Source organism: Neolamprologus multifasciatus, chromosome 15 (assembly GCF_963576455.1).
Source record: "Neolamprologus multifasciatus chromosome 15, fNeoMul1.2, whole genome shotgun sequence".
NCBI classification, from domain to species: domain Eukaryota; kingdom Metazoa; phylum Chordata; class Actinopteri; order Cichliformes; family Cichlidae; genus Neolamprologus; species Neolamprologus multifasciatus.
Genome location: NC_140453.1, coordinates 11444356 through 11457051, shown reverse-complemented (window position 1 = coordinate 11457051; position 12696 = coordinate 11444356). Strand labels below are relative to the sequence as shown.

Below are 12696 nucleotides of genomic sequence, written 5' to 3'. Positions count from 1 at the left end.
TTATTTCCATTTAACTGAAAGAACAGCTTACAGTGTGCAGCCAGCACCACTCATTGTCACTCCCACACTATTATACATCTAAACATACCTTTACAGTGTTGTCACAGGGCCTCTATTTTGCAAACTTTGCATGAAAACTCAATAACTCACAACTTTGAAGACAAAAATAGTTCTTGATGCGGTTTGTCAACTTCTGCATAACCAGGGAGTCAGCTGAGATCCAACATGCTGCTGAACTTTCGAGAAAATGGCGAGAGGTTGCTCATACATGGCTTTTTCATCAGAACACCGCAGTTCATGTTTTACTAGAGGCTTTTACTTTTTTTTTGAGACAGATTTATGCACACATTGGGGTATTTGTTTTTACTCACGCATTTTCCATTTCTATCTCTCTCTATGCCCTTAGTTTCAGTCTCCCATCTCTCTTCCTCGTGACTGTCTATCCTGTGGAGGGAAGTGGAAACACAAACAGGCTGAGTCTGCCCTGTGGTTTCTCCTCCTCCTACCCCTTCTGTCTCCTTCTGTTTCTCTAGTCCTCAGTTCCTTACTTTCCCTCTTCAATCTGCGCACCACTGTTAAATGGTTGTTCTTCCATTCGTCTTGTTGACCTTCCTGCTTTCTGTACTGCTCCTAAACACTTCTGTATTAATGCCATCTTCATCTTACCCACTTGTTTTTGCAGCAGGGGTGTTGTTACCCACATCTCTTTTCCTCCCTCTCCCTCTCAAGCCTCAGGAGCCTGGTCTAAATCACTAAAGTACCATCACTGACCCCAAGTGGTGGATACACAGAAATGCAGACCCACTCCCTGAACATTTATAATTGTCGCTGAGCATCAGTGTACTTTTTATGTGGTTCACTGAGATTAGAAGAGACATTGTAAATTTTTCATTTTTTTTTAAACAGTGATATTTTTCTGTTTTCTTTTAGAATGTCTCTACACAAGTCCAGCTCTGAAGATGGATCTGGAGGTAAATAGATTTCAAGTCAATATACAATTATGCCACCTTGAACCCAGCTGGACTTCCAGTAACGGTGCAAAGTGTCTGGGCTAAATTGCCTATTTTTGACACTATCTGTGGGATAGTGTGGAACGTTTTGATGCTCTTTTAGGGTAACCATAATCTCCTTGCTGTTTTTAACACTTTATTTTTAGATTTCGATTTTGGTTGCGTAGGTGAGACAAAATACCTGTTTATGTAAACCTCCAATATCATTTTACATGTCCTACATCAAGCAGGGTGGAAGCATAAGTGGGTACCCTGTGGGGTTTAACCTCAGGATCTCTCACACCTAAAACCAGCATCATACTCGCATCTTTATTCACACCTTCTCACGTTTGGACGATGAGGAAGCAGAAGTTTGAATGAAGTGTAATATTGCATTTTAGTTTTACATTAATTAATTTAGTAAACATATAAAAGTTTTGAGTTAAACACATTCCAGTCATGGGTAGAGCTCTTATGAAAACAGTTATGTTTTGTCTCCTGTGCTCAGGAGAAGGTTTGTCAGATTTGAGAAGTAAAATCCTGATGATGTCATAGTGGGATCGTCAAGTTTGCCTTTGATATAAACTCAAGCTGTGGTCTAAAAGACACGGACATTTAGACAGAGTAATTCTAATGAAATCCCATTACAGGATTAACCATTGTAGAGTGCATACTAGTGTTTAATAACTGAGTTGTTTTGACTGACCTAGTTTTCGTATTTAAAGCACTGAAACACTGAACTGAACAGTTTCTTTCCTGTATTCCTGAAACAGCAAAGTGCATAACCCGGTTTAGTGTATTTCTCTTGCTCATCGTGTTTTCTTGCTTGTGTGTAACCTCGTCTTTTATTTCCTTCTTTAAGGTAAATGGGACAGTAAGAAGAAGAACAAATCTTTTTGGCAGAACTTCCGCAAATCTCAGCACAAACCCGTTGTACGACAGACGTCCAAAGGTTTGTGCGGCTCTATTGTACACATTAGGGTCACCGAATATTTGTTGCTTCGTGTTTTCCTTTTTGCTCATTGGTCTTTACCACAATCAGGAGAAGATATTGGCTACGTGGCCAGCGAGATCACCATGAGCGATGAGGAGCGGATCCAGCTGATGATGATGGTGAAAGAGAAGATGATCACTGTAGAAGAAGCTCTGGCTCGGGTAGGAACCTCCCGCATTGTCTCTTGCACTTTATCCCCTCCCTCATCGACCCTCATGCCCCAACGACTGATGGGCTGTAATCTTCTTTAAACCCTCCCTTTCTCCATACTCCCTCAGCAGCTCTGGCTTGCTAAAACGACTTACTCTTACTAACCAACCCCCTCCCTTTTTACCCTATATATATTCCCTATACATATATATATATATATATATATATATTTTTTTTTTTTGCGCCTGCATTGTCCTCTTTACACACACAGCACACACACATAACTCCAGACTTAATGGTGTCTCCAGAGGTTGAGGAGTCCAGGGATTTTGGGGTGAGAGCTCTTGGAGTGTGTGGGTGTGTTGTTCAGCTCATACTTGCGAGGTTGACGGTCATAGTAGCTCAATAGCCCCATCTGTTGGAGGGATTCTGTGGTGCATTGTGGTCTTTCTCTTTAGTTGGACATGGTGGAGGATATTCATTTGGCTGTCCTATCCATTTTTTTCCCCCAATGCACTTTCATTTTGATCTGACTCTCAATCAATATCTGTTGATTGGTTTGTGACTTTTCTGTCGTCTCTTTTTTTTTTCTTCATCTCCTCCCTTTCTGTCAGTTTCAATTTATGATGCTTTTCTCCTGGGTAGCATGCCGGGCCATCAGAGTTAGAAGACTGGATTGCTATCCCAAAGGCAGATGTTAATTTTCCTTTTACATGTGTTTTTATTTTCTTCCAGGATATTGATTTTAAATTGGAGGATTTTACCTGTCTTATGATTGACATTCTGTCCAACCAATCATAGAATCTGAAAAAGAAAAAAAAATGGTGAAAGGATGCAGAGACATGTTTAAAAATCAGTAACCTTGCTAATTTCCCTCATGGTCACCGACCTCAGCCGTCAGTTCACAACCTATAGTAGCCATTTTATCCTCGTGAATGCACACTGCTGATGTTTTCCAGTCTAGTATATAGTGAGACATAGCATGCTGGGTGAGAGTGGGTGGTCCCGCCCTGTTCCTCTGCCTCTCTGACCTCTTCTTCTCCACGTAGCTGAAGGAGTATGAGCGCAGCAGACAGTCCAGCAGTACTGACACTGCAGAGTGGGCTGACGGATCTGCACCCAATCTAAACCAGTCCTCAAACTGCAACGTAAGTACACCCTCACCCCCTGCCCCTTCCTCCGTTACCCCAGCCTATCAAAGCCTTGATCTGTTCCCTTTTACTCTCCCTCTTCTTAACACTCTCACCTCAGCCACTCTCACTTTGAGTTTAAACTTTCACAGGAGAAGGATGGGATGTAGAACAGCGACATTGAGTTGATTATATATGTGAATGTATGTGTTTATCCAAATGTGAATGATTCAACTTTACTCTTGAATTTCCTTTTTTTTCTTCCTTTATATTTCTCTCTCTGTTCTGCATTCGATAGCCAAACTACAACATAACTGCCTCTGCATACGCATTCTCTCCACCATGTCAAGTGCATCCTAGTAGTATTGATGTTGCCTCTGAACATTTCAGTTCATTGCTCAACTCTGGTTTTCCTTAGGCTCTGCTCATTTTTTTTATTTTTTGGCAGTCAGAACAAGAACTGTGCAATTCACTGGAAGTCCTCTTCCATATTTTAGTCATCAGTTTAATCCTCGCCTGGGCATCTCATTAGAAAATTGTCCCAACAAATGTCATAATTGGCTGCTGCAGTGACAGGGAAATTGTCTTGTGGAAATTTAGGGCAGGTCTGTTTACATCAGTTGGTTGTAATTGTAACTTTTGGAAAGCCAAGTGGAGAGGCACACAAAATCCACCCCAAAACGTTTGCAGCATTCAGCATTGAGGATACTTGATGTTCGAAAGTCGGCTGCATAACGGCGGCTATGTGTTCAGAGGTAGGAGCGCCGACAATCACCTCTTTGTTGGCCGCTGTTTGGATTTTGATGACAATCAGTCGGTTCTTTTCTTTGCTTGTGTATTATTATGTGCTGCTACGTGTGTGTGTGTTTTGCTTGAGTGTTTTTTTAAATGGAGGTCAGCCTCGATGCAGAATCGAGACTTGCAGTGGTCAGGGCAGTTGTATGTGAACATGCAGATGATAAAGAATGTACTGTATGGCATCGCATGGGAATAGCATGCAATGTTGCATGTTTTATGCGTGACCAGTGTTGGTCAAGTTACTTGAAAAAAGTAATCAGTAATTAATTACTGATTACTTCCCCAAAAAAGTAATCCCGTTACTTTACTGATTACTTATTTTCAAAAGTAATTAATTACTTAGTTACTTAGTTACTTAGTTACTTTTTAAAAACATGATTTACAACCTGAATAGGTGATAAAGCGATAGATCTTTCAGCCCAATTCTACTTTTTCTACATAATCCATCATACAAAATGTAATCAAATGGAAAAGTCTCTTTTTAAAACTCGTTTTGTTAGTTTTAATCTTTTCACTCTATGCATCAAGCAAAATTTTAATTATATGCACCATTCTCTGACTTGAAGAAATTAGTTTAACATTTAAACCTATTTTCTGCACATTCCAGCACATAATATATATATATATATATATATATATATATATATATATATATATTTTTTTTTTTTAATTTATTTATTTTTTTGTGTTTAGACTCACTCTTTCAGATGCAAGTAAAACACAGCAGAAAATAAATAAAGTCAAAGACTAGCGGTCCTTTTGCTCTATTTTCACCTGTAAAGCAGGAGTAGAGTAGGCGGAGGTTAATCCTGGTGCAGGTGTGCCGCAGCGGTCAGTGGAAGGATACCGCAGTTTCTCTGTGAGTTTCTCATTATGTCGTAGCTACTTGGCGCTTGCTTGGAAGTTTAGGGGGTTTTTTCGCTGTAAAAAGAAGTTTTCTTCCCACGCACAGCGGACACTAATGTTTTTGTCACTTTTTACGGAATCAAACTCAAAGTAAGGTCAGTACTTCCACGCTTTAAACGCTGCACGCTCATACTCTCTCCCGCACTCCATATATTATCCATTGTTGATCTGCACACAGCTGTTGTCACGAACGTCACACTCGCTTACGTCACTGTCATGAGACATTTTCGCAAGAAAATCACGGTTTTAGTAACGCAGTGTTCCTACGGGAAAGTAACGGTAATCTAATTACCGTTTTTGCAATAGTAATCCCTTACTTTACTCGTTACTTGAAAAAAGTAATCGGATTACAAACATGTGTGCGGGAGTTATTTTCAGAGAGCTTGGAATTTTTGTGTTTATATAAATTCACTTCCTGCAAAGAAAAAAAAAGTGGGTCACGCACAGAGATGGGCAGTAACGCGTTACAAGTAACGCGTTACAAGTAACGCGTTACTGTAACGCGTTACCTGTTACAGTAACGCGTTAACGCGTTACTGTAACGCAACGTTACTTGTAACGCGTTACAAGTAACGCGTTACTGCCCATCTCTGTGCGTGACCCACTTTTTTTTTCTTTGCAGGAAGTGAATTTATATAAACACAAAAATTCCAAGCTCTCTGAAAATAACTCCCGCACACATGTTTGTTGTTTTGAAAAGAAAATGGCATCGGTTCTTCACCAGAGTCTCAGTTACCTGTCCTGTTTCTCCCCTTTTATCCACCTTTGTTCTGCAGACAAATACAGATTTCAGTCCAAGCAGCGTTTGAGTACCATAATCTCTTTCATTTAAGTGAATGAACATGCTTCGGTGACTAATGCTCTAGACTTTTGCACATTCACCCCGTGTGACTCCTCAGCTTAAGTAACGATTGCATTCATATGGAAATCAGATCTGCATTGCCGTTTCTTTATATGACTGAATCAGTAACTTTATGAATGAAGACCCATGCCAAACAGTTTTCTCACACCATCAAGGGACTCCATTATTTATTCTTCTGGGTAATGATTGATGATATCCATTCACATGGAAAAATAGGTCAATTATGCCATGCATAACTTGTATCTGTTATCTGGTTCTTTGATGTAGTGCAGTATGCTGATCAGCTTGTCAGTCTCCTAAAACTCTCTGTTGTTAGCGGCTCACTTCCTGTGGGAAGACGGCTGATCATTTGGGGGATTTTACAGACTTGAGAGAGGACGGAAGAGTTACAGTACTGAAGGATTATTGTGTAGCAGAACACACAGTTTGGCCCTTGGAGGCAAATGCTAGAAGCCGAGAGGAAACTAGGGAGACAGAGACTTAAGATAAAGACTCAGCCCCCAAGGCCAGGAAAGGGGGAGCTATGCATCTCCCTTTGCCCCATGTTCCAGAATTGGCCATTACAGGAAATATTTCTTCTCTGCTGGGGCCTCTATTGGTGTCACATACTGCCCTTTCTCCTCTCTAGTGAATAAAATTAGGTTAATTCCAAGATCAGTAGATTTGCTCGTCCGTGCATTCCTGTATGCTATTTATGGACACAAATATACAGTTGATGGTTGTAGCTGAAATGTTTGCAATAAACCTTTTTTTGGTTGCTCTGTGACTTTTTTTTTCCGTCCTGATGCTGTTTTTCTCTGGTCTTTTTTGCCACGGCAACGGAACCTGCATTCCAGGGCTGGCCATTAGCGATATGGGGGCCAAGGCAGGGTCAGAGGGGCTCAAACGCTGGGATTGTTCTCCATGCACAACATGCCTTTTCTCTGCTAACTATGAAGCACGACCCTTCCAAACAGTCCCTCATTCCTCTGAGCTAAACAGGCTGCGTTTGTGTCTGCCAGCATGTGCACAGGGGCACAGATATTATTTTGGATTGTGCATGCGAGGGAATGTGCTCAGGGCACTACGGATTTGATGATCCTGCTTGATTGAATTATGGAATATTAACACAGGAAGTGCTGCCCTGCTTTTTCCAATATAGTGGTAAGTTCTATTGGTTTTTTGAGTTCACTGTTAGATTTTCTTGTAAATGCTCTTTTTCTGTATTTGCAGAGAAATTTCCGTGTGCCTGAAAAGGACATTCAGTCGTAGCTTTTGTTTATAGATGTTTGTAAAGTCGCCGTTCGCATTTTTACTTTTCCCATGTTTTAAATGGCAGCCTTTTGGCCAGCTTGATTTATGTCCTCGTTTTGCTAGGCTTTCTTTCTGAGTTTGTCCCTATTCCCCTGTTTATGTGGTCATTCAAATGGATAGTGCCTCTTGGGAATGGGTTGGGATTTATGTCACTATCTCCTCTAAATCTTCTATTCATTAGAATAGAAGAAGAATCACATCATTCAACCCTGACGTTGCTAGGGCATTAGCGCTGCACACAGTTCTTAATATGATAAAATGACTTTTTTCCAGTTTTTTACACAAAGACTTGCTTTACATTGCATTTAATGAAACTAATGCACTCAACCATCACCCAGGGTGAATGGCAAGTAGAAAAAGCTAACACAGCAGTCAGACCAACATGGTTAAGTTGTTGGAGGGACAGTGGAATTGGGCTTCTTAGCCTGTTTCTGCAGGTTTGTCATCCGCCAAACGAGTGGTCTGGTGTTCTGGGCAGACATGGCAGAAGACTACAGTTTCAAAAAAGGAAATATCCTGCACACTGCTCAAGCTCAGTATAAAAATGTATCGATGAAAATAATGTTTCGGACCCTTGGGGCCTTCCTTGTATTTGTGCAGAGGTGCAGGACAGTTGTTTTCCTGTGGGAGTTTCATTCAGTGATTTAATGTTAAATGCACAGTCTATCACAATATCCACATATATGAAAAATATGATCATGTGTGACATGTGTTATCTATTAATAAGAAGGGTTACATCAGACCTAAAACGTAGCTCTGAAAGCGATGATGAAGTGGAAAGCACAGACTTACACAATGACACTTTTAGGAATGATGTGTAGTTTTTCCCTTTTCACGTTGGCAACAGTTAAGGTTTGTAATACTTGCATACCTGCAGAAAATGAAAAGTCATCATGTTGTTGTGGCCTTGGCGTGGTGTTGTCTGGGATTTGTGGTCACTGTCAAATGTTTGCTCAAACCGAGCCACAGTTGTTAACATCATCCTGACTATATGTCAACAGCGTCTGCGCCAAGCCTGTGGTTTGTTTTTAGGGTGGCGGGAAAGCCTTTTTATTTATTTTTTTCCTCTTTCAGATGAATAAAACTGCGTGTTAAAGTAAAGGCAGAAATGTGCATGCATATTATTCTTGTCAGATTTAGAAGCGTGTGCATGCTTTTCTAATCTTAAACACTGACAAAAAAAATGGTTAAAAAATGACTACATTAGTACAACAAAAGCAAATGTTAATATTCTGTGTTTTGGGGACAAGAAAATTGTAAGTTTTCTTCCCACTTGACCACATGAGGGTTAATTTACTCAAAAAAGTGTGTATGGAAAGTATGTGACTTTTTTCTTTTTAAAGATATGGTTGTTTATGTGTAGGAAAAGATAAATACACGTTTGTCCTTTTGCAAAAGATGTTCCCATGAATGTGAGCTGGAAGCATGTTTCCATGACAGTGACAACAAAAAGCTTTATCTGTTCTCGCAGCAGTCGAAACATCACCACTACGAAACAATGAAATCGCAGTGAAAGTAATGATGCTAATAAAGATGTAAAAAAAAAAATTATAACACTGAAAACAATATATAAAATTAAATAGAAATTAGAGTAAAAAAAAGTCCTCTGTGTGTGTCTATGTGTGTGTATGTGTCTGTGTGTGTCGTTTAAATAGTGGTTTCCTCTGAAACAAAAAGTCTTTGAAGGCAACATAACTCTAGATAACCTATTTTTTTTTTTTTTTTAAATACTGATTGATTACATCATTTGGTTGTGTCACTTCCTTCAGATCACATGCCACCTGGTTTGTTGTTTTAGTGCATTTCATGTCTCAACTGAATATGACCTTCACGCAATGCAGTGTGCCACCATCCCTCCAATCCTTCATCCCTCACCTCACTAACTTTGCCGCCATCCTAAACAGAGCTCCACAATCTGTCGCGTTGTAAAAGGTCTCTTAAAATCTCAAAGCATATTCATCCAAGTGTTTTACCTTATCTGCCTAATCATTTTAAACCACCTGTTTCTGTTACAACTGCAACTATGAATTGTTATGCTGAACTGGAAAGAAATTTTCAGTGTTTTTCTTTATGTATTTATTTATTTCTTTATTTATTTTTTGCTTTTTATTACCCTAGCTACCTTTTCTCGTCTTCTTCTTTGTAATATCAGCCCTCTCTCACTCTCTCTCCACCAGTCTCGTGAACAGTCAGATGATGAGCAATCAGAGGACTCTGTGAAATTCAAAAGGCTTCACAAATTGGTTAACTCGACACGCCGGGTCAGGAAAAAACTCATCAAGGTGGAGGAGGGCAAGAAACATGCCTCCGAAGGTTTGTGATTCTGTCTGGCAGCAATATATTCATTTGATAACTTGATTATCTTTATGACTTATTACACACTCCAACCAGCTAAATAATGTTAATGTAATTGGATTTACATTAATTTCAATGAATAACTGCTGTAGGCGTTTTAATGTTTTTGGGGTTTTCCGATTCTCAGATTTTAAGAATGTAAATTTTTTTGATGGGTAGCTAACTCAGGCAGACTTTCCTGTCTAATCCTCCTGAGTAACAAACTTTCTAACTGACTGTTTGTGTTTCTTTAGATTTTCTGAATCTGGAGACACCTCCCACCTGTGAGGACAACACCGCTCTGTACACTGGGGTTCTAAAGAAGCTCCCTTTACACCAGGAGGCGTCTCTGCCCTCACTCACCCATGACCAGCTTTCTCTGGATGGAGACACAGATGGCCTGACGACCTCCCCTTCCTCCAGCAGTTTGGACACCTGGTCTGGACACAAGCTGGTGAAAACGTTCAACAAGTCTTCTAGTACCCACGGTCTTATCCGGCCCCCCAGGAGGACCCCAGCGGGCTCCAGTGCCCTGGGAGGCTCTATTCCTGGTGTGACAGGTAGTGGCTCCTCCTTCTCAGAGCTCGATGGCTGTGGATTGGACGATGATGGAAAGCTGTCACGCTCCACAACTGATGGCGAGATGAGGAAGGCCCTGAACTCCATCTCCCATGGGGTAAGTAGCAACGAGGCCCTGTATGCTTTCTATGGCCTGACTAAACCTCGCCCCAAACCCCATTCCCAGTCCCGCCTTCTGATCTCCCTGGATGACGGTCCGCAAGGCAGTCCCAAACATCAACCTGCCAGCCGGCACCACGGCAGCTGGACGCACCGGAAACCTGATCCCAACTATGCATACTCCACCAAGCACCTCCTGTACCAGCGCTCGCGCAATGCTAAGTCCCCCATTTCTCCACTGTCAGTCACCCCATCCTCCCCTGTCCGCTGTGATGTATCCAAATCAAAGGTTTTTGGAAGTGGGGGAGGGGGCTGGGTGTTCCCCTCTCGCAGGCTGCGTGGGCGAACAGCAGTCAGTGAGCTCAACATCACCTATGTGGTAGAGCGGAGCCTGTACGGTCACCTCAACTGGGCACAGCTGGTCCGCCCGGTTACACTCAGCCGCGCTGAGCGGCGCTGTCTATTGGAGGAGGACCGTGAGGCGGACAGGAAGTGGGCGGCCAGCGTGGACCGCTGCACCAAGCGTGTGCTCTTGCGCATCCAGCAGAAGTCTGTGAGTTTAGGTCTACAGGTTTAAATCGGCCGCCTCGTGTGAGAAGGACTCAGTGTGCTTCAAAGTTGCAGAATAGCCCAGAGGTTTATAGGTGAATGTCGCACAAACATACACAAATAAGATAACAGGTCAGCTGTTACATACCCTATATTAAACGTACCCATTTAATATAGTGTGTGTGGAAACATGCAGGTATTGCACAAGTTCTTTTATCTTGAAAACATCAAAAGCTGGCATATCAGTGACAGACCTAACTGCCCTTATAAGAATGCCATCTTCAGTGACCTTTAAGCAAATGCCTTTGCCTTCAAGCCTTTTTATTTTAGCTGAATATGAAATGATTATGGAAAGCGCAGTGCCATACTTGGGAGGTTAAGTTACAGCAGAGGTTTTATAAGTGCCTTTTATAAATGTCAGATCCCTGAAGAACACATGCACTTACAGATCAGTAGTCGCACTGATCCCTGTGGGTGCAGGGGATGTTGTACAAGCTCGGAGCTGCTCATCCTCATAATAACTGCAGCACATAACATTCATAGAATGGGTTGACTCGTTAGGTGAACTTCAGTGACATAATAGTCGCCATACTTATTGTCTTGCACATTTATAAGGCTGTGAATAGCAACAAAATGATGGAAAGGTCAGAAAACCTTAATCATCATACAGTGATTGTAAAAAGCCAGTAATGACTTTTTTGACTTTAACCCAAATGAAAGTAGTCTGGTGGAATTTTAAATATTTTAGTTCTTTTTGGCAAACCTTCCCTATAGAGGTTTGTCATGTGAAGTTATGAGGTTATTTGCACGTTGATCGAAAGTTGTCCACCATATTGGACATGATACACCACCAGTTATTCCCCAACTGGTTGGAGAGTGGTTGCAGAGTTCCACAGTGTCACTAAGCTGAAATTGCTCGCAAAAAGGGTGCTGCATTGTTCGCAGTTGCCTGCAGTTTACATAAGAAATGCCACCTTGTTTGCAAACACTTGCAAACTGCTAACCAAAGCAGCAGTAAAACTTACCACGAAAACCAGAAAAGTAAAAGTTCTGCCTTTGTGCTGCAGTCAGCTTGTTTCAGAAGATGCAATGGTTAATATGAAGGCAATCGGTCTTTGGTTTCCAGTTTGTGTCACAGTTTCACTGCCGTGCAACCTACAGGCGGAAATCAGCTAGTGACCAAAAAAAGGTTGTTGCCAACCAGATGGGGAATACTAATTTTTCCCTGACGACCGATGGTTACCAGATGGTTGTGGACTGGTCTCTAGGCTTGTGTGACTCGGGCCTTATTGCCTTGACTCTGCATTGTCACCATAACCCTGTCACATGTCGAAAATGGTGGACAATTTAAAGTCACGTTGCTTGTAGTGATGTGTCTCAATAATCTGTGTATACCAGCAGAAATAGTGACACATAGAGGTAACGACGTAGTAGCGCTATCCTGCAGCTTTGAGGGTACCTGAAGCCTATCGTGTTCTAGTGACGTCACTGGAGGTCGTTCTCATCCAAAAACTTTGAATCCACTTATTTCTGTTTTTGCTTTTCGTCTTCTTTTTTGGCCCGTGCCTCTATTGCAGATGTGATTTTTCTTTTTCTTCTCTTTCTCTGTAATTATCTCCGAGAAACATCTTTTTTTTTTTTTTTTTATCTGGGTGCATGTCCATTCCATTGAACACCACCATCACATTCAGGCTTATTTATGAGCATCTTTGCAACAGGTTATGTTTCCTGGAAAGCTGTGGCCATTTTCTTAATGTGCACTGCTCACCCACTTGTTCAGGGTTGAGCTGAGCAGTTTTGTAATTGCTCAGAAAGCAAAAGGGAAATGCCATCACGTGCCCCACTTGAACTGTGAGCGTTGTTGGCAGATGCTTTGTGTGCATGTCCGTGTCTCCATCTTTGTGTTTAGAGTTTAACTTAGCAATTCGAATGAAAGAATTTATTTTTTCTTTACGTGTCAAAGTTCTCTGTTGTGTCTGCCTTTATTTAGTTTTTGATCTTGAGGGAAAAAAA

At 41.4% G+C, this 12696-nt stretch overlaps 1 protein-coding gene and 1 long non-coding RNA gene across 8 annotated transcripts in view; both read left to right on the top strand.

The window, feature by feature from the left end:
• Positions 1 to 12696, top strand: part of sash1a (SAM and SH3 domain containing 1a) — a 163211-nt gene that overhangs the window by 134681 nt on the left and 15834 nt on the right. For 4 of the 7 annotated variants that reach the window (XM_085132872.1, XM_085132876.1, XM_085132877.1 and 1 more), the window contains exons 5-10: positions 931 to 971; positions 1852 to 1941; positions 2032 to 2144; positions 3183 to 3281; positions 9300 to 9435; positions 9711 to 10687. In XM_085132872.1, the coding sequence (XP_084988998.1) occupies positions 931 to 971; positions 1852 to 1941; positions 2032 to 2144; positions 3183 to 3281; positions 9300 to 9435; positions 9711 to 10687 (1456 nt within the window). The remainder of the gene's footprint in view (positions 1 to 930; positions 972 to 1851; positions 1942 to 2031; positions 2145 to 3182; positions 3282 to 9299; positions 9436 to 9710; positions 10688 to 12696) is intronic. The other 3 variants (XM_085132875.1, XM_085132878.1, XM_085132873.1) reach the window with 2 other exon arrangements.
• Positions 6979 to 8839, top strand: LOC146501666 (uncharacterized). Its single transcript, XR_014869350.1, has 2 exons — positions 6979 to 7589; positions 7853 to 8839. It is a non-coding gene; the product is annotated as an uncharacterized LOC146501666 (long non-coding RNA).